The sequence below is a fragment of the Cygnus atratus genome, chromosome 10 (assembly GCF_013377495.2).
Source record: "Cygnus atratus isolate AKBS03 ecotype Queensland, Australia chromosome 10, CAtr_DNAZoo_HiC_assembly, whole genome shotgun sequence".
NCBI lineage: Eukaryota > Metazoa > Chordata > Aves > Anseriformes > Anatidae > Cygnus > Cygnus atratus.
The window spans coordinates 17252504-17274883 of record NC_066371.1 but is presented as its reverse complement, the minus strand read 5'-3'; the positions used below and the strand labels follow the sequence as shown (position 1 = coordinate 17274883).

The window sequence follows — 22380 nt, the reverse complement described above, 5'->3', positions numbered from 1 at the left end:
TCAAAACAACAGCAATTTTTAGCAACTCACCATAAACCCAGCCTATGCAGACACATTCAAATATGGCAACAAAAAGAAGGCACATGCCACTAGCTGCATAAGAGTCAAATAACTGAAAGACGTACATCCCACCCTGAAAGACAGAAACAGAAAAAGGACAAAAAAATAAAATTGAAATGTCATGTTGGCAATGGTACAAATATTTCACAGCAAACGTGTCTTTAATTATACAGTCAATCTGTTGTTTCTCTGGCAATCTTCCTACTACAGTCGGTTCCTTCTTGAACACAGAATATTCATTTTTCAGTGGATGAATGTGAAGGATCTTTCCTTCCATAGCACTTAAGATGATTCCCTAGGCCAGTTAAATATTTGCTTTAAGGTAGTAATTACTGGAGCACAGAGACATTTCACTTGTTCCAAAACACTCTCACCTCCTTACTTTTTTTTTTTTTAAACTTCATTCGTTATCATATTAAACTGTAGATAACAGCAGGTGATTTTGATCTCCAGAAGAGTGCAGATAAAGATGCAGGGCTTTTGTTTATGTTTTAATATCTGTGTTACTACTGTGTAAATGCATTAGTAAGTGCAAAATGCATTAGTAAGTGCAAATGTAGGGAAAGAAGGCAAAATCTGTATCTACTCAATCTCCATTGGCATAGGGACTACAAAATGAGTAAGCTCACATATAAAGTTTGAATATAACTCACAGAATTTCATCTGCATTACTTAAGTGAGTCAATATTATTTGATAAAACATGAAATAATAACCATCCTGACTCCAGGCAAGCTTTTTTTTTTTTAATGTTTTCCTAACAACCTAAATATTGTTCACCAAATGACTTTAAGTAGCAACATGTGCAGTTCCAAAAAGGAGATCAACCAAAACCAATCAGCATCCAAAGTAAGCACGGAATCCATACACAATGCATAATATGCTATCAATGGTCCTGTAGTTTTCTGCCTTCAGTGGTGCCACAGTACAAACCAAAAAGAAAAAAGGTATATATGCTTATTCAAGACATCCTCCACTTCCTTACTGTTTGACTATGACTCAATTATTTCAGTTGTCACATCTATCAAAGACATAATTCTTTTCTTCTTCCTTTTTTTTTTTTTCAAGATTAATCTCTTATCACATATGCCTTTGATATTGAAATAATAATGAGGAGTTTCACAGATCATTTCAATAGAAAGGAAACCCAAGATTTCCCTATTTGCAGAAAGCTATATGAAGGAAACAGAGACTTGAGATCATCTCTTCAGTTGAAATGTAATGCTATTTGAGTAGTACACACAATCCATTACATCTCAGACAATTTTCTGAAAACGGAAGAGAACTCTAAAAAAATAGAGAAAACTAAATCAAAAAACAATATCTAGGATTTCCATTTTTTTGTTTTTTGTTTGTTTTTTTCTCAGCATTAGCTAAGTGAAGGTACATTAAGGTGGACTCTCTAAATTTGAAATCCTATCTAAATCTTCTTGCACATACGAATGTTCTAAAGTAATTGTATATAAAGTTGCATTGATGTCCAGGCAAGCATCTGGCAAAACCGCTGCTGCATAGATAGGAAATGACCATATGCCTGAATGACAAAGTTTTTCTTTAAGGAAAAACATCTTTTATGAATAATCCAAAGCCTGAAAAAAAATCCAGGATTGTTTATTTAGAAACAAAAGAGAGGACAAGGGATACATATTTACTCTTGGAAACCTCCCTCATACATAATGCCTTGTTGAAGTGGCACAGAATGGAGTGTTCTCCACTAGTGTGTCATTTCAGAACGAGATCATAGATATCTAGATTGCCTCACTGATGATTGTCCTGGTTTCAGTTAGGACAGAGTTAATTTTCCTCCTAGTAGCTGGCAGGGTGCTATGTTTTGGATTAGAATGAGAAGAGCGCTGATAACATGCTGATGTTTTAATTGTTGTAGAGCAGTGCTTACACCAAGCCAAGGACTTTTCAGCCTCTCTCTGTCCTGCTAGCGAGCAGGCTAGGGATGCAGCAGGAGCTGGGAGGGGACAGACCCAGGACAGCTGACCCAAACTGGCCAAAGGGGTATTCCATACCATCTGACGTCATGCTGAACAATATATAGGGGTGGCTAGCCGGGGTGGAGGGGGGGGCGGCTGCTCGGGGATAGGCTGGGCATCGGTCAACGGGTGGTGAGCAATTGCATTGTGCATCACTTATTTCGTACACATTATTACTATTATTATTATTATTATTGTTATTCTTTTCCCTGTCTTAATAAACTGTCTTTACCTCAACTCACAGACTTCACTTTCCTGTTTCTCTCCCCCATCCCGGAGAGGGAGGGGGGAGGGTGAGCGAACGGCTGTGTGGTGTTTGGCTGCCAGCCGGGCTAAACCACAACATGATGTACATAAGTCACTTCTCTCAATAACAATTTATGTCTCTCTAGCACTACAGAGAAAAAAAGTATTTCTTTGTCCTTTAAGGTACCCCTTGAATTCGGTCACCATTCAAACAAAAATTGTAGTAAAAGCATTGTGGAATATCAGTCTTCTGCGGTGGTTTTACTCGGGTGGGCAGCCAAGCTCCACCACAACCTCTCTCTCACTCCCCGTCCTCAAAAGGGAAAGGGGAGAAAATACAACACAAAGGGCTCAAGGCTTGAGATAAGGATGATTTAATTAAAGGGAAAAGGAAGAGGGAAAAAAAAAAAAAAAGCAAAGGCCATGAGGAAGCACAGAGAGAGAAAAGCAGTTACTCTCTACTTCCCATCAACAAGCGATGTTCAGCCACGTCCTGGGGGCGTAGCGGTTGTTTGGGAGGACAGATGCTTCCACAAAGAGAGCCCCCCCTCTCTTTCCCCTTTCCTACCTTTTATTGCTTTTATTTCATTCCATATGGCATGGAATAGCCCTTTGGTCAGTTTAGGTCAGCTGCCCTGGTGACATCCCCTCCCCATCACTTGCCCACCCCCAGCCTGCTGGCTCTCGGGGGCTAGAGGGAGTCCTGATGCGGTGCTAGCACTGCTCAGCAGCAGACACAACACTGGAGTGATACCAATGCTGTTCTAGCTACACGTGCAGAGCACAGCACTGTATGGGCTGCTGCAGGGAAAGTTAACTCCATCCCAGCCAGACCCAGCACACCTTCCCAGGCCAGAATGAAAATATTGAAGTCAAAATTTTTTTTATTAAATGTGATTTTTTTTTTCCTTGCTCCTAATGTAGATGCTTTTTTGATTATTAGCTGCATTGCTTTTAGTTTGTAGTGCTGCCTCTGCCAGCTGGCTACTTTCCAAAATCTAGCAAGTGATAATCTTTACTGCAAAAAGCTCACTGTGAGGTTCAGCAAATATCTGAGCAGACTGGAAGCTTAGAGATTAACCAAGCCAATACACTGTAAGAAAAACAGTTCTGCAAAATTCTTGGAAGAATAGTCCTGCCATTTTGGATACCTTGCTTTCTCTTCACGCTCATATTCCTGAACCTGTACATCTTGATAATGCATCTCTCACTGCTCTGCTTAACACGTGGACTGTGGGAGGAATTATTCCAAAATTTTCTTATTTTACATAGCAAAGATGATTTATCTCACTGAGAGTAAGAATGATTACAAGCAAATTGGTCTCTGTTCTGCTCCAATGCCCAGATTACAGGGACACACATCTGGAAGAAATTCTTAATCAACTTTTGTCAAGTCCTTTGTTCTCACCAGGAACTGTCACGTAATACCTTTCACAAACTGACTGGCAATGCGAATTCCAGTACAAAGCCAGTTATAACTGTTGTTCTTGGAAAAACTTCCAGAACCTCACTGTTCTGACAGATAGAAATCCTTTCCTAATTTTCAGCCTGTAATTATTCATGGCCAGCTCATACACCCTGGGTTGGGGATGAGAGAGAAGGAGCCATTCCATTTGCAGAAATAATTCATGTTTATACTTGCTGCTACCTTCATGATGTGCTTACAGAAAACATACGTGCACCCTTCATTTTCAGCATTTCTCTAGTCACTGGTACAATCAGCTCTGCACTCCTAGGATTATCCTGCCTGCTCTTGTTTTGCATGTTGTTCCAGTCTGAACCAGAATCATACAGAATATTTCGATGGGACTATTACCTTGTTCACTCATGAGTGTATTCCCGTCTCTCATCTGCAAATACCTCTCTGGAAACATCTAAGAAACATAGTTTGTACCAAGGGCAACAGATTAACATGTCTACAATTGTCTAATGTCTTTTTCAGATGAAATTTGTTCTTTTTTGGTACCAAAGCAAGGTCTAAGAACTGTCTATAGAGCAAATGTAAGTGACCACAGATGAGTTGATGAAACCCTGGGAAGCTGCTTCACTGGGAAACCCTGCTGAGATTGCTGTACAACAGAGACACATTGTGGCCCTTCACAGTTAAGACAGCAAGGCTTCCTCAGACACACATTCCTCTGGCATTTAATTCCACAGTTCATCAGACATGCAGCTCTTTTCTTTGCCTCTCTCCCTGGTGTAGGGAGGTTCTAATGGCACTGCAAGCAGAGGATAGTGTGGACTCTGCCTGTCTGATGCTTGTTTTGAGAGGATGAAGTGAAGGAGAGGAAGACTGTTTATACAAGTCACTCTGTAAAGCAAGCACTGAGCAGCAGGACTAAACTCCTACCAAGTAGTAAAGGATCCCACAGTCCGTCCCCTACCTGGGCTCCAAACACAGTAATTGCAAACACGTATCATGTATTAATGGGATGGACTAACACCTTCAGACATTTTGGCTTACAATACCCCAAAGCAAACATCCTTGTTTGTTTGAAATTTTTTTTTCCTGTTGCCATCATACCAAAGCAATTTATGCTCAGAAATGGACTGTACTGATTTACCTGGAGATATTAAAATCAAATATATTTTAGCTTTCTTTTTTCACTTCATCATGTTCATTGATTTATTCATCTAAGATGTTTTCGGACTCGTCTGCCCAGAATAAGTCAGCTGAAACCATGACCAGGATACCTGTTTGGCTGGTGTAAAGCAGATGGAATTTCCTTTGCTATGTAACTTCAAATAAGACACTTCCTAAGCTCAGCAGAAAAATCGAGGATACATTTCAAATATTACAAAGCAGTTGAGAACAGTTTCTCAAGTATTTTGTAGTCATATTCCTGACAGCGCAATTTGTCTATGGTAAATATTCATGTGTTTTATCTGTCATGCTTATAAGCAGACACCCATTTGCTTTTGTCTGCAGGAATTCAACAAAGCACATCTTACCTCAGTTAACATTATCAGACCAATGAAATACGACACAATGGAAAGTCCAAGAATCAACAGTTCTCTTCTGTAACCCCTTCGGAAAATCTTTGGGTACATATCTACAACAGCTGTCACGAGGCTTTCAACACACACGAACTAGAACAAATGATAAGAAAGTACAAATAAAATATTCTCATCTGCTCTTGGGATTTGGATTTGCTACAAAACACTTCAAATATCCTTTTATGTTCTCATCAGAGAGAAAGACTGAATGATCCCTGAGGACACTGTAAGCTCAAACTGAGAGGAACATAATTTCAGAATTAAAAAGCCCACAGCTACGGATTTCCAGTCCACCACAAAATTCAAATAGTTGAAGCCACTTATATTATCTCAGAATTGTTTTGCCCTGTAGCAGATGGATTACATAAAACTCATATCTTTCAAATATTGCTTGAATGGGACTTATATGATGTATGACGTTTGCATGACTGCAGCAGAATTTAATTCAAAGCATCCTGCACTTTCATTTCTCAGAGGAAGGATGTGCAGTTCTATGCACTTTCAAGCAATGCTAAATGAGCTGTGGCAGAGTTTTTGTTGTTGTTGGTTGGTTGGTTGGTTGGAGAAGCTCTTTCCATTTTACAGAAGACAGAAGTTCCATAAACTTATTAGGTGCCTGAGCCAAATATATCTAATGAAGGAGGGGATGAACAGTCTTGCTAACTTTAAAAATCACCAGAAAGCTGGAGACCTGAGCACCTGGCTCAGGGCTCTAGTGCAAAGTTTCTAAAATAGCCATCAAAATTAATGCCCCCAAGTAGACAATACAAAGACTGTGTAATTGAAACTTTCAAGAGTAGGATTCAGAAATTGCTCATTTTCAGACTTTTGATAACATTTGTTACATTGGAAAAAAAGAAAAGTTATTAAAACCTGTATTTTAATGATTGGAAATGTCATGCAAAATAAGAACTGGAGATATTTATTTTACAGGATATAGTCATACTTTTTGTGAAACAAATCGTGCAGAGAGCTGAGCTGCCTACTAAAAATGTCAACTACTTCATATTTTTCATCAAATAATATTCACAAATTTTATGGTCACATAGGAAGGATTTCTATGCTGTCACTTTACTGCCACATTTCTTGCTGTGGCATCTTGAAGTATGAACACACTGTATGAAATTATGTTAGCACTGTCTGATACTTGGTTTCAAAATTCATTGCAAAGTGCTTTAAAAACTGGAAAGGATTACACACTGACATTCTACTGAGTTGTGAACTTCAGTCACCCATATTAAAGTTCAAACTGATTTCCATGTTAACAATGAAAACTGTAGTCAGGCTGAATCAATGATCTCAATACGATAAAGGAATCTCTACTATCATATGAATAGATTTAAGTAAGGAACTTGAATCAATGGTTTTAAGCAACAAATTAAGTTAGGGTTCATTCTTTCATCAGGTTAAATGCTATTTAAGAATGATGATACACACATGCTAGGGAATCTGACCAAATATTTGAATGGTGTTTGTTTCATACCTGACTATCTAATCCAAGGAATATGAGCATCATGAAGAACAGAGTTGCCCACAGGGGAGAAAGAGGCATCATGGTAACAGCTTTAGGGTAAGCAATGAATGCAAGTCCTGGTCCTGAAAAGGAAGAAAACAAAGTAAACAATTTATACTTGTGTACTGGGTCTGGCTGGGATGGTGTCTTCCCAGCAGTCTATATAGTTCTGTGTTTCAGACTGTGGCTAGAACAACTTTGGTAACACCAATGTTTTGGCTACTGCTGAGCAGTGCATGCACAGCATCAAGGCTTTCTTGTTTTCCCACTCTGCCTGCCCCTAGCAAGTATGCTTGTGGTGGGCAAGAGGCTGGGAGGAGACACAGCTGAACAGCCAACTCAAATTGCCTAAAGAGACATTCCATATCATGTAATGTCATGGTCAGCAAGAAAACCTGATGTAGAAGAAGAAGAAAGTGGGAGCTGTCTTCCAAGGTGGCCATTGCTCAGAGACTGGCTGGGCATCAGTCTGCTCATGGGAGGGGGTAATTGTTTTTGCATCAGTTGTTTTTTACTCTTCTTTCCTTCAGTTATTAAGCTGTCTTTATCTTGACCTACAAACAAATTTTCTCACTTTTTCTCTTCCTGTTTTCCCCCACATCGCACTTGGGTGGGCAAATGAGTGATTGTCAGTGTGGGTGCTTAGCTGCTGGCCATGTTCAACTCGGGACAAATATTTATCTAAATATCTGGTGAAAAGGCTACTCAGAAATAAGGACTTGCTTGGCACATCAGCTCTGCCTACATCCTGTCTAAATGATGAAATGTCCGAATTACATCCAAATGAAGGTCAAGACTTCTGCTAAGACATCACTGTGCCTTATGTTCTGTTTCTTTGTGTGGGCATACAAGACTCCTATGCATGAATAAATAACAGTGTGTTGTCTAACTCACTAACACGTTCTGAAATCTGTTTTTTTTCTACCTAAGGCAGCACTGTGTCCAACATTTTGTGCAAGAATGCAGTCAATGGAAGCTGCATCTTGGAAGCCATACATGATACAAGCCGATTGCCTACTGGATTGTTCTGAGTCTTCTCTCCATTTCTGAGTGCTGCTGTGGGTACATAACATTCATTCATAAGCTGTATATTTACATAAATCTTTAAAATTGAACATTTTTGCAGCATCATTTGTAACTTCTCAAATATACTAAACCGCCATCTCTCCTAGCTCATACTTTTCCCATTCTTATTTACCTTTGCCCACTTTTCAGATGCTGCAAACTCTTATGCTACAGAACGTTTTCTTGAAGTTAGCTTTTAAAACAGGGATATAAAGGTAGATTCAGAAGTCTGATAAAGGTGCTCCTGCTTCAATAACTTCATTGAAGACCTGTCAATATATTACTGTTTTTTCATTTAAGTCGGTGTTTACAAGTTCCCATAATTTCCAGGGTTGATGTAGTCTTTTAACCTTTTTCTACACAGTTTCAGTAATAGTATAAAGCAAGTGCTTTAGGGAAAGAGAAATATTTTCCATGACAGTATCATGAAAGCGTTAGTTGCTTTGTAGTTTTCCTGCTAACCTTGACTAAATTCCTGAGAACCATTTCTCCTTCTCAACAGTCAACCATTATGTTGCTTTTCTTTCTGGGCAGCCCTACTTTTCTTTTTGTTCTCTTGGGTTTTAAGTGATGCTTAAAGATGTTATGTCCACAAAGATAATAAAGAGCAATTAACTTTCATTAGGTGCCTAACTACAAGTGATGGCAAGTGAAGTTGGATGGTTAATTTCATGTAGAGCTGGAAGAAAAACCTACTGACATTAGGAGATGGCATTAGCAGTCTTAATGTTAAAATGTGTAGCTGGATGGTATGTGTTAAGCAGGACTTGAGAGGGCTTCCAAAGATTTCTCATAAAGATCTTGTTTCTCATTACTTTAAAAGCTTTGTCTTATTTGTTTCTCAGAAGTGATATACATTTTCATGGATTCAGGTCTGTCTCATTTAAAGGAAACTAAATGCTTCTTTCATGAGGATATAACACTCAAGGGACATAAATGAGTAATATATCTGTTAAATAAACTGCTGGATGCTCAGCTGGACTAGGTTTGTGTTACAATAGTTCATTAACCTAATGAGTGGTGCTCTGCACAACAATATTAACGTTACTCACACATAAATGTATCACTAAAAATAGTTAAGAACTCTTCACATAGAATTATTCTAATGAGTTAAGTAACAGATATTTAAGAGGAATTTTGTCAAAATTTCTGCAAAACAGTTAACTTACCCATGAGATATTGCACAGACTAACTATTCTGACAGCAGCCTCTGGACATTTTTTGTTCACTCAGAAAACCGCTTTTAGAACTTACCTGATTCTGCCACTTCTGCAATGGGCACACCTTGTTCATAAGCCATAAATCCAAGAACTGAAAAGATAGCAAAACCAGCAACAAAGCTTGTGCCACTGTTCAAGCAGCAGAGCATGATGCAGTCTCTGAAAATATAAATAAGAAATACTGCAGTTGATCTCCAGAGCTTGAGTTTCTTTCATATACTGAGCAATACAATTAATAGAACCCCAAGCTGCAGGAATGGACATTAAGATCTGAATAAGCTGCCAAATGATAGTATGCCTGAAAGAAATCAGTCAGGCATAAGCATATGCAGGAAGATACCTTTATAATACTTTTGCTTGTATTTTAACTGACTGAATTGCAAACCTGTTGCTACTCACTCACTGCTTTTCAACAGAATCTTTTAAAAAACACAGACAAATAAAATGTAAAAATGGGATTAATAACAATTTTTCTGCAGTAGTTGTAATAATATACTCCAGAGGATATAAATAAATTTATAAACTACATAAAATTATTAGTAATTTGTTCCCTGGAAAAAAATCCTATCATTAGGTCTTAGCTAATTCTACTCCAATTACAGTACAATGGCAATATACATCTATACAAAAATACAATTCTGGTTTGCTTTAAAAACTCTTTTTTAGAAGTCATAGTAATGAAAAACAGCATACAAACTCTAAGAACTTTGTACGTTCCTCCGAAGCGTCTAGGAAGTAAGCAAAGACAGAACGGGCAGAGACACTGTCTCCCAGACATGCATCCTACACATGACAATTACAATCCTACAATGGTAATTACGAGGCCAAAGTGAAGAAATATTTCTTTATCTAGACTGGAAATTTCAAAATAGTAAGTCACTTTAAAAAAAAGGGAAAGTACTCTTTGAGAAAGGTGTGATTATTCCCCAGAGCTCAGTGAAATATCATTGTTTATCCTGCTTTCAAACAGCACTTCAGGCTTGTCAGATGAGGAGACAGGGATGATTTATTATGACAGTTTAAGACAGTTTGTTTGCTACAAGAGATAGCTGTGTACTTGGGAAAGTAATCATCTAACCTAGATGTCTGAAAATGAATTTGGATCCTAAAACACTGAAACACAAGCCAAGCCTCTAGTTCTGTAAAGCCTACTCTTTAGCCTGGTTTATTCCCTTACTACTACAGCTCTGAAGAAAGTTTTCATGCAAGCTATCTATGAGAAGAAATGACCCTGAAAAATCCAGCAGGTTCTGAATCCGTGTCTTAAATAATGATTCTCATCTTTCTCATAGAGTTGTAGTGACTTCTTGAGAATCAAAGACATAATTCATATTTTTCAAATCCTGTCGTATACTCTGGCCAAACCTATTTGGCAATCTTTCTGCATTATTGCTTGTTCAGTTTGGTATTTTTATACTGTAACTTTATCTCATCTGTTCCTTAAGTCAGAGGTGGGGCAACCAGTTCCAGCATCTCATTCCTTCACTAATGGCCCCAGATTGCCTCCCACATCTGTTCAAAGCTCCTCCTTTACTGACTTGGACTCACCTTAGCATCAGGCACATACACTCTAAATGGCAGGAAGCAGGTATACATTTCAGTACTGCAAAGTGAGTGCTGAACTAGGGCTCTTGGGCAGTGGGAGGCTTTGGCTCTCTCTCTTCACACTTTACCTACAATTAATTTTGATGATTATTGAAAGAATGTTTTTATGCTTTCATACCCATTTCATAGAAAACCTTTTCTTTATGGCATATCATCTACTAATTGCCCAAACTGGTACAGAAATGAGAAAGAGTTTGTAGATTAAGATGTGGATGCAGAGAAGTCCAGTGATCTTCACACTCCTTTCATGCATGGGCCCTCTCCCTCACTGTTCGGTTATTAAAAGAGTTAAACAGGTCTTTTAAAATACCTTCCTAAAATTCAGAAAACAGTCAGAGTTCTAACTTTTCAAAGTTGCTTTTCATATGAAATTTGTTCCTGTAGTTGTGGACAGCCAGGCTAGTCATACATTTTAAATGTTTTAAAGCAAAACAACAATCTAAAAGAAAAAATGGGGAGCACTGTGTCCTTTGCACTTCGCAGAGAAATAAAACAAGGAAAAGACTCACCTTCCTAACCATTCTTCCCCGTGTATTTCAGCACTGAATAAATAAACCTAGAGAGACTATCACCCCAATCTATCTCACCTAAGAAATTGGTCAGTTCAATGCTGAGAAATTAAGACTAAATGTAATGAAATGTTCTCAATAAAAGACATCAAAAAGATATGTTCTTTTCATCCATTAAAAAAAAAAAAAAGATACTATTTTAATGGGATGGATCTAGCTGCTCAGCATTTGTGTGATGCTTCTATTTGGAACAGCCAGTTTTCTCCAAATAAGATTTTAGATAACTCCCAGGCTTTAAATGCAGTCCAACCACCACAATATTTTTCTGGTGAGTGGTGGGGTACAGGACATCTGAGAGCTGCTGGTTCCTGCCTATGAGAAAAAAGGCTGAGTTGGAGACGTGTTGCTCCCTGTATATCTTTAGAGCACCCGGTGGCTGCTGCTGCTTCCTCGTGGGGGAAGCAAGGCCCTGGTGGTTTAAGCTGGACAATCCTGGGTAACTAGATCATCTCTGAGAGTAACAAGAGGACCACAGCCATTTCTGCACTCACAGGGAAGATACATGACCCACAGTGCCATGAGGTTGGTTTGGAACAAAATAGTTACAGGTAGGCACACGTTTCTCAAGGGAAATGGGCAAAAGTGAACCTTATGGGATTTTTATCATCTCCAGTTACTGAGGTATCTGTTAACAAAACACAGCCACAGCTCCACCATTTTGTCCCCCAGTTGGACAGTCACAGACCAAAGACTTCGTTCTCTGGGAATGTAGTAGTGTTTCCCATCCTAATAAAAATATAGTCTCCAATTTGAATTTCCATCCCAATATGGGTTATCTTCACAGGAACCATACTATCCCCTCCCTTCCTTCCTGCTTCTTCCTCAAATAGAATGAAGCGTGTGCAGTAACCTGCAGTTCAGTCTTTTTTCAGTCTTGTTTCTTTTTTTTTCTTTTTTTTTTTTTTTTTTTTTTTTCCCTGCTATGGGAAGGAAAACAGAGAGAGTTTGGATTCATTGATTGAGAGACCAATGAATTTTTGAAAGCAAGTGCTCAGGAAACATTGGAAGGAAAACATGAAGTATATCTGCTTTTCCATCAATTTTTTTATAAGTATCCTTGGTAGGAAGACATCAGAGCCTGACTGAAGCCCAAGTGCATTTCAAATGAAGGGAAATCTTCAAATTTTTATGAAAACTTCACATTCTTCCATGTGAATGTCTTGACAATCACCTGAATAATTCAAGGCATAATTCAATTTATCCTCTCCCTGCCTGACAGCCTGGATAATGCTGGAAATTCATTCTGCCTTCCTTAAGGAGCTTCTCTGAAAGAGCGAGCCTACAGAGCCCTTTGCATCCTTCCAGTCACTTCCTTGCCTTTATGGATTCCCTGACGGCCAATTCCCATTCCTCTTTTCTTCTTAGACTGGAAGCTTGATCAAGGCCGTATATATATATATATATTTTTTTTTTTTTTCAAATTTTGTCCATTTGTTGACAGCATGTGAAATTATTCATTTGTCTTCTGCAACGCAGCAGAAGCGAGGCAGATGCCCCCTGAATTGTACAAGAGCTCATATGTAAAAACTGTCTTCCTGAGGTGCAAGGAGTGGTGCTGTGAAATCAGTGTTTCCTCTGATGGGGAACTAACCACTGTCCAGCAGGGAGCTGGATTAGTACTGCAAATACAGAGAACATGAAGCAGGAGCAAGAATATTTTCGTCTTCTGTCTATTGAGGGAGTCGGAAGTTACAGAATTCTTCCCTTAAGGTGTAAATGGATTAGGATTTCTTAGCTTGCTAAAAATTAGAGAAAACATAAGTACACCTCTTTTTATATATATATGGAAAACATTGCTAGTGGACTTTACTGACTGTTTTCGTCTTTTCTTAAAAGAGGCACTGTTGATATAAACTGTTGTAAATCCAGGGAGGATTTGGCCTCATGTAATTTTATCACTGTCTTAAAGCATTACAAAGAAAGATTAGTAGAAACAATAAAACTTAATTTCCTATTTAAAGAGGTGCAGTGACTTGTTTGCAATTAACTTATAATATTATTGACCTAGATCAGGTTGCTAATGGGAACCCCCCCTTTTCCCACTAAAATACATCACGCCATTATTTTCTTCTGAAACTTACCCTTAGAAAAAAAAAAATCTCATAGAGTGCAAAAAGAGTGGAAGCGCATGTTACAACCAGAAAATTCCTTTTTTTTTTTTTTTTTTTTTAAGTGATAGTTAGAATATAAGTTTAATTCCACTTTCCACTGTAGAGGAAAGGCTGCATAGCTGTTTTGTACGTCTTGCTCTGTTAACACGCCTGTTTAACTCAGCTGCTTTCTGCAGTTAGCTTCTGTCCCACTTGTTTCCTCAGTTTTATGAAGAATCTTACTTTGTGACACCATAAAATCTGTTCTACCCAGGAATTTTTGTGAAAACATTTTGATAAAGGAACTGCGAAGCCTGGATTCAGAAAAAAATATTTGGTTGCAGCATCTTGTTCAGGAGCTTTAAAAGTGAGCTGCCAATCCATTTTACAGAGATGTCAAGCTATACTGTCAGGGTCAGAGGAAAAGAAGAAAAATTGTCTAAGTTCTCCCCAGTCACACATCAAAACTCCTGCTTTTTGTAGTAAGTTACAAAACCATTGCAAAAAGACTACTGCAGTCCTTGAGGAAGTGACAGAGTAGTTTTTTAGACAGGATGCAACTGGAGAGAAATAAAAATAAAATTAAATAACAAAGAAAAGGCGTAGCCTTAAGTAGATCAGCATCACTTACACTAGTTAGGGAAAACTCTCATTGCCCACTGTTCCGTAGGGGCATTCACTACCCTCTGTTGGAGCTTTATCATTATTCTGAAAATAATGTCAATCAATATTGTTGGAATACTGTATGGGATTTCCACTACTTAATGCAGCAAGACATTTGGAATTTTGGCACTCATAACCATGTAAAAGAATAACTTGTGCTGCTGCTGAGTTACTTTGCATGATTAGATAGCAGAGTACCCTTAATTGCTCCTGGATAGTTTTGCAGGCATTCAGCTGGTCGATATATTTGTGCCTGTGGTTTCCAGTCTCCTAGCTCCCTCTTTCTCTGCAGGATTCTACTGTTTGGTGTTTCTCTGTCAGAAGAGCAAATTGTTGCTAAGATAGTGAAGACATTTTCTAAAACTGGCTCCTAAACTCTCCAGGTAAAATTATAACTTAGAATTCAAATCCCTGCACTTGTTGCCCTACCCCCTCCCCCCCATTTATTTATTTTGCTTTGGCTTTTGGGCTAAATTATTATTTCCTTTATAGAAAAATGAAAATTTAGTTCTCTGTCTATCGTAACTGTCATGTACTGTCTTGTATTAGAGGCTGTTAACAGTAAGAAAGCTAATTCAATAACTACAAATGCCAGAAGAAAAAAGTGTTCATTTTCCTGCCCGTGCCAGTAAAATCGAATGGGGACTTTGTGTGAGAGTCATATCTTTTTGACTGATTCAGAAAAGATTAAAACCTGCTGAAGTCATTAGCAATTTAATTTCCTTACTGATTTCTATAAAGACTAGAAATGACATGCTATCATTTTCTACTGTGCCCTAGCTAGGAGCCAGTAAACTATGGAAAAAGTGACATTCAAAACACAGTCCAAGCTCAGGTGAGTTTTGATAACAATTTTTCATAGGACTTTTTTTTTTTTAAAGCCGATATACATTATACAATCAAATACAGCATACATACAATGTACGGAATTCAGTATATTATACATGCTATTGTCTATGTGTGTGTACTGAGTGACTTATGGCTGCACAAGGGTCAGATGTGATCAAAGGGGTAAAACCACCAAAATTTAGAAAAGAGTTCTGAAAAAAATATAAAGAAAGCATTACAGGTCTCTGTTCTATGAAAGCATGTGCCTGTGCTCATGATTCCTCATACAAGTGGCTGAAAGAAAAGGGAAATACTTCAGAGTGAAGCTATGTGGACATCTCCATCACTGAAACTAAGTGTAAAAGTAATGTGTAGAAGATATTACCTGTAGCAGTTGTTATTATAATTGTTGTAACTTCCCAGAGCTGTCAAGCACCCCAAGCAGATTGCATAAGAGAAAAATATCTGTGTACCAGCATCAACCCACACCTGAGGAAAAGAAATGGAGTGGTTAAAAGAGCTCAATAAGGAATCATAGTTACTTGTATAATGACCACAAATTTGCAGAGGCCACTATACAGGGCAATAGCACCTTGCAACCCTTTTGTAAGTCACAACCTGAAAAACAATATATGCTGTGAGTTAAATTCCCCTCTCCTTCCTAAAGGTATAAACAAGAAACATCTCAGATTGTCTTTACGTGGTCAAACTAACCTAAGGCAGAAAGAGACAGACTTTCTAGAGAAGAACCTCACCAAGTAAAAATCTCCAATGGTTCTGTTAACACTATAAGGTGTTAGTAATTGCCAGCTAAATAGAGTCAGCTGCATTTATCTCATTCTCATTCGATCGTTTTTTATTCAGATATAAAAATTTACCATGAAAGAACACTTTAAAGACAAAATATGCCATTTATAGATAATATACAAATTAAGACGAGCTGGGGAAAGATAAGACAACTTATCCAGGAAAGGTGTTTTTTTTTTTGTTGTTTGTTTGGGTGTTGGTTTTTTTCAATAATTAATGGTCACAGTTAAGCAGCAGGACATAGTTGTTCCAGTCATTGTACAGTTAAAGCATAAAAGTTCTGTAGAGATCATCAAGTAAATAAATTTATAATTATCAGTGTGGCAACATTTATATCCCAAACTGATGAAAATACTAAATCATAAATCAGAAAAAGAGAAGGAAAAAAGCACAAACTGACACAGTACAATTATTATCCTCACAGCAACCGCAAAAAAATAATATAACGTAATTTTTTCAGTTTCAAAAACAACCCAGTGAAACAGTTTATTTCATCAAGCGTTCCACTAAAATCTGGGTGTGTTACTACTGGAGGTGAATATCTTTTAACTCTTGATTTCGTCATGAGAGTGATGTGAAGAAGCCACATCTACACAGCCGCACTATTTCCAATCCAATAAATTCCACCTCCTGGTTTCCTGGGATAATTGAGCTCTGTAAGTTGTTTTTTAAGGCAGAGCAACCAAAGTGCTTTTCAGAGAAGTAACAAAACATTGGCTGGCTGATAACCAGAGGCAATAGCTATGTAGCCAATTGCTACTCTGAGTCTGAGACAACAAGAAAATAAAATTCCACTCAGGTAATGATTTCATGACTGTACTAATAGTAATGCAATACTCGTAAACGTATGAAGGGGATGTGTTTGTTTTACATGTGATCAAGTGAGTCCTTGGTTTCTGGAGTGACTGAGGGTGTTTCTGTTTAGGAATAACATTAACATCAGATTTGATTTGCATCAGTGGCTTAAATGGTTTCATTGCTGTCATACTGAATAAGATACAGCTGATTACATCTCAAAGTTTCACCACTTGGTAAGGGAAAAACTGCACAGAGAAAGCCTTTTGACAGACAGGCTTTTTAACAAGATTGGAAGCTCCCAAAAAGCTGTAAGTAGCATAGGTCAACTGAAAATGCACGGTCGTCTTAAGCACAAACAAAAGCTAGAAAACTGGATCAGCAGACGTAGAATCTGCTGTTTCCTTCCGTTTCAGTTTTTACACGCCGTATTGTTGTAGTGCACTGTATGGCACTTAGATGAGCATTAGCCTTTCCTGTTGGCACAGGCCAGCTCCACAAAGTCTGATTATTCCTGGGACAGTAAGTACTAGTGGAAATGGGGGCAAAGAGGAATTGTATTCTGAAGTGAGAAACTCCAGAGTTGCTAGAGAAGAGGAGCAGAGAGCACATCCTTCTGGAGGTCCTGCACACCTAGTTAGAAAAAAAAGATGAAAATCTGGCCTTAAGTGGTATCATTTCCTTCAAAGAAAACAATCTCCACTAAGGACAATGACATCTGACTGAGAATCAACATAAAAACAGCAGCAAATACTGTAAACAAAAACATGTTCTGTAAGCAAGGGTTTGGATATTTATAAAGGTTGAATCAGACTGGAAAGCCCTTTGGTTTTGTTGCACTGTATGACAACAACCTAGAAATTTCACCAGAACTTATGGCTAATGCTTAAAATGCAAGGAGGAAGCGATTTTATTTGCTGTATGGAACAATAGAATTGGTGTAGCTTTGTTTGGCTTATAGTCTTGCGGTATCAGTGACAGAATTTGTGATGACCATTAATATTTCAATTTTGGGTTTCTGAAATGGCAAAAATATCTACAATTGATCAAAGAAGAAGCAAATCAGGAAATTAATTTAGAAATCACAGGTAGGTTTTTGACAGAAAAGTATGAGATGGACCAACTCTTCTATTTTGTCACAAGCCTGAACATGTCAAATTTGAAAGGCAAGCAGCTGATATTACAGATCACTTCTTTACTTTTTTGCCCTAACAGCTCATGACCACTTGACAAATTTTGCATTAGACTTCATCTCTCATTAGGAGTTGGAGATTTTATTGACATACACAAATTATTTGTTAGTAGTCTTAGTCACACCCAGTCTTAGTCATTCTTAAACTGTCCCTTGGGGAAATTTATTCTCATGAAAACTTTTACTGGGTAGAGATGGCCCCTTGTAGATACAGCTCACAAATCCAGTCAACATCCATCTGGCTTATGGCAACAAAAGCATTATAAAATATTTCTGAGAGTGACCAATCGTCGTACTGCATTAGCTGGGTAATTTTGCAATATCTGGCTTAGACTAAAAGTTGCAACATTTTCCAAGTACATGGAATGAATGGAGCAGGATTCTGCAGAACAATGAAATTCTGAAGGACAGAGACAAAGAAAACACTGCCAGCAAACTGCAAAGCAAGGATTCTGGAGCCAGCAGCTGGTGAAAGGCTGGGACAAAAGGAGTATGTTTTTTCTGAAATGTGACTGGGCTTGATGTGTTTCTGGCATGAGTAAATTCCAGAGGAAAGAACCTGTACCAGGGAACATCCTGTTCATGCTTTATAAACTCTGTACCTTGAAAATCCTTTGGTTAGTGGTATTTAAGTCAATTCAATACTATGCATTCATAAATTTGGGGGCTGAAAATGTTTTATAGTCTTCCACTACCTCCTACTTTAAAGATGGATTTTTTTCCTTACTTTCCTTTACCTCATATTTTAAAAATTTCTATTCCAAAACAAGATTAAAATTAAAGCACAAAACCTTCATTTATTATAAGTTAATATTAAAAAAAAATCTAAATGTCAAAGGGCAGAACCATTATACCTGCTGCGCTCACAGTCTGCCTCCACGTTACAGCTGATCCCCGAACATGCTAAGCCCAGCACCGCTTTAACATTAGTATGGGCAAACCAGAAGAACACAAACACCAGTTCAGAATACAGCAGCACGACTATTGCTCTGACTCCTGTGCAGAAATAATTCTCGCTGCCTGCTGGCTGGGAAGAAGAGGCTGTTCAATGAGCCCATGTGATGAAGCTTTAATCCCAAAGGGAGAAGGTGACATAAAGAAGCCTCAACTCCATGGCACTACCTGCTTTTCCTAGGCATGATGGTGAGAAGAGGCAAGTTTCTTCGCTTTCCATTTTCTAACCAGGAAGGGGAACAGCAGAGCTGCCTGTGCCCTGCTCCCCATTTTGAGGCTTTATCAGACTTTATTCCACAGCTTTCCTGATTCACAGCACAAGCAGTGGTCTCAGCTGTGTCCTGCTGATTACTAACTTACACAGGGACAAACACAATTCCACTAAACAGAATAAATTTTTTAAACTAAAAATGGAAAATGCTATTTTGCAAAGTCCAGCTCTCAAAAGCCAGTAATACCCAGAAATTAATATGCCTATGTAACCTTAATTTGGCCTTCTTGTGTGTAGGTCTAGGGCTCAATCTTCACATACACGACTGCAATACTACTCTATATTCTGCCCAAGAAGATGAATCAAGCTAGTCAAATAGAGGATCCTTTTGTCTAGACAATCCGTTGCCTCTTTTATTGTCATAATCGTAGCACATGTAATGAATGAAGAAGGATAAAGAAGGAAAAGGACGTGCTGTGGTGAAGACAACAGAATACTGCTCTGGAGAATTAGATTCTTGTGTTGCTGCTATAAAGTTTCCAGGTGATACTATGTCCATAAATCACTTAAATAAATCCTTTCACAAATGTTCTGACATGTTGCCTATGCTGGGAAAGGGAAATTTCAGAGATCAGGATTCATGGGGATTCCTGCAGCACCCACAAGCCTGCTCTCAGGAGGGAGCCCTTGCAGCCTAGTCCATACCATGTCCACGTATCAAATCACTGGGAGAATACCATTCACTTCTTAAGACCATACTTCATTCCTGAAGCGCCTTCTTGCTCTCAAAGCGAAGCAAACAGTACCGCAAAGCTGTTATGGAATCCTCCTGTGACTGCACGAAACAAGTTCCCAGGATAAACTGACTTTAATTAGCACTTCCACAGTATCGTGACAAACAGCTGAATATAACTGAAATGGTGGAAAATTGTTTCACATCTGGGGAATACAGAAAAATCAAGTAATTATTTTCAGTCTGGTCCTCCTAAAAGATAGCCAATTAAAAAAAAAAATCATGTGTTCACCTGAAAAGCTTCATTTTACACCACAGCTAGGTAGATACCCATGAAATCTCACTATTCCGTCTTGTTGTGCGTGGCTCTTAATTTGCATATTAGTCTACAGCAAAAATGTAAGACACCTAAAAGACACGCTGAGGATATTTTGAGAAGTGGGAGGCGTTTGTTAAAAATGTGATACTTGGAAATTATGTTCATGGCAGGTTAAGCACACAAATCCACAGCCCAGCATCTCACCCCTCAGTGGCTGTGTCCTGGAGGAAGGCAGGACCCAGTCAGCCTTGTCTCTGTTTGCCTCTGTCTGCAGGCTGGGCTGACAAGCTCTTGGGATAAACACTAATTTATGGTTTAATTTTTCATTCTGTGGCTCAAATAATAGTAAAAATGGGAAAAGCAACCAAAAGAATACAATTGTTTAGAAACGGCCCAGCACAGCATTACATCACCTGAAACATTCCCATTCTTATTCCCTGTTCAGATGTATGTCTCTCTGCTCAGTCTGTTGTAGTCAGTTGTGTATGTCTGTACACACAAGCACCCTGTATATGGTAACAGCACCCTTTTAGTTGTTCATTCTCATATCTGCTGTGATTTTTTTCTCTACTTCTTTAAGTTAGCTGATAAGAATAGCCACTGTGTAACGCTAGTGCTATTGTCAGTGTGACATTAAGTATGAAAGACCCTACATGGGCTTAAAGATACGATGAAATTCACACCCACAAAAAATCAGAGAAGCTCAAAAGATCAGGCAGTATCTAGATGATGTAGTATACAAGTAATTACTCACAAAGCACTGCAGCAGGAATGAATGAAGCCATTAGACCGTAAGACTCCCAGCTCTATATCAAACAGGAAAATATTGCCAATGTCATTACAAGTGGCTCTGACTGAAGAGCTGCATCTGTCCTGCCACAGGAGAAGATGTCACGATGATTTCCTCCCAGCGTTACTGTTCTGCACTCACAGAATCAACAAAGATACTCAGGGAGTAGCTATGGGTTCTTGGTACTACTCTGGGCCTATACATAGGCTTTAGGTGCCTGTGTATTACAGTTTCAGAGATTTATACCTAAGGAAAGACACATGTCATGCTTCCTCTTTTTGCAACATTTTAAGCTAAGTTTCACAGATGTCCTAATGGTACCATATCACTACGATACTTCCAGTTTCAGAAGACAGCTTGGATAGATTTAAAAGTAATGGGGGGTCTAAAAGAACTGCAACATCCATGTGATCTATTTCTCCATACATAAAAGGAACAATGACCAAGCATTATAAGGATCCTTCCATTAAGCAAAATGTGTACATTGTTTATCTGTCTTTCCATGATCTTTCCCATAGTCAACAGTTAACAGCTCTGATAGAAATTGTAAACATGTAAGGGCTGCTATTATTTGTCCACCCACTTCAGTTTGCTTCCTTATTTCTATCAAAATCAAGGGAATTAATTTCACATTGGAATTTGAGTACTGGTTGAAACATGTATCCCAGTAGTGTAGTTTCATAAACATGTATTTAAAAAAATAATAAAAAATTCTTATCAGTGAGATTGATTACTCACTTCAGCTGCAAAACTCAAAGAATGCTTAGCTGCATTCTTTGAGTTACTTTGGTTACTGACGATTCCATAAGCAAGCTCTCCATTTGAGAATATGGGAGATCCTACAGGCCAGTTAAATGCTGCACTCACTCTCTTAAAACATGATGTTCCAAATGTTGATAGTCATTTATTTCCCATTTTGTTATCAGAGAATGAGCAATCACTTCATAGTTCTCTTTAAATTTCAATTATTCATCACTTTTGATGAATCTCAGCAGTATTTGTATTTTAAAGAGCTTTGGTTTCAAATAAAGATTTTACAAAAAAAGAAAAAAAAAAGCCTATGCTGTCAGGATATAATAAATAAAAGTTTAAGGTTGTTGTGGTTTAGCCTGGCTGGCAGCCAAACACCACACAGCCGTTCGCTCACCCTCCCCCCTCCCTCTCCGGGATGGGGGAGAGAAACGGGAAAGTGAAGCCTGTGAGTTGAGATAACGACAGTTTATTAAGACAGGAAAAATAATAACAATAATAATAATAATAATAATAATAGTACTAATAGTAATAATGTGTACAAAATAAGTGATGCACAATGCAATTGCTCACCACCCGTTGACCGATGCCCAGCCTATCCCCGAGCAGCCGCCCCCCCACCCCGGCTAGCCACCCCTATATATTGTTCAGCATGACGTCAGATGGTATGGAATACCCCTTTGGCCAGTTTGGGTCAGCTGTCCTGGGTCTGTCCCCTCCCAGCTCCTGCTGCACCCCCAGCCTGCTCGCTAGCAGGACAGAGCGAGAAGCTGAAAAGTCCTTGGCTTGGTGTAAGCATTGCTCTACAACAATTAAAACATCAGCATGTTATCAGCGCTCTTCTCATCCTAATCCAAAACATAACACCCTGCCAGCTACTAGGAGGAAAATTAACTCTGTCCTACCTGAAACCAGGACAAAGGTAAAAGCATCAAACAGTCGTAGACTTTTGTAACAGTGAGAATGCCTGAATAAAACAACTTGTTGCAA

At 38.5% G+C, this 22380-nt stretch overlaps 1 protein-coding gene across 1 annotated transcript in view; it reads right to left on the bottom strand.

Annotated features, from left to right (window-relative positions):
* Positions 1-22380, bottom strand: part of SLC6A11 (solute carrier family 6 member 11) — a 91703-nt gene that overhangs the window by 4523 nt on the left and 64800 nt on the right. The window contains 5 exon segments of the mRNA XM_035558291.2: positions 31-133; positions 5242-5379; positions 6770-6882; positions 9119-9243; positions 15225-15328. Of these exon segments, the coding sequence (XP_035414184.1) occupies positions 31-133; positions 5242-5379; positions 6770-6882; positions 9119-9243; positions 15225-15328 (583 nt within the window).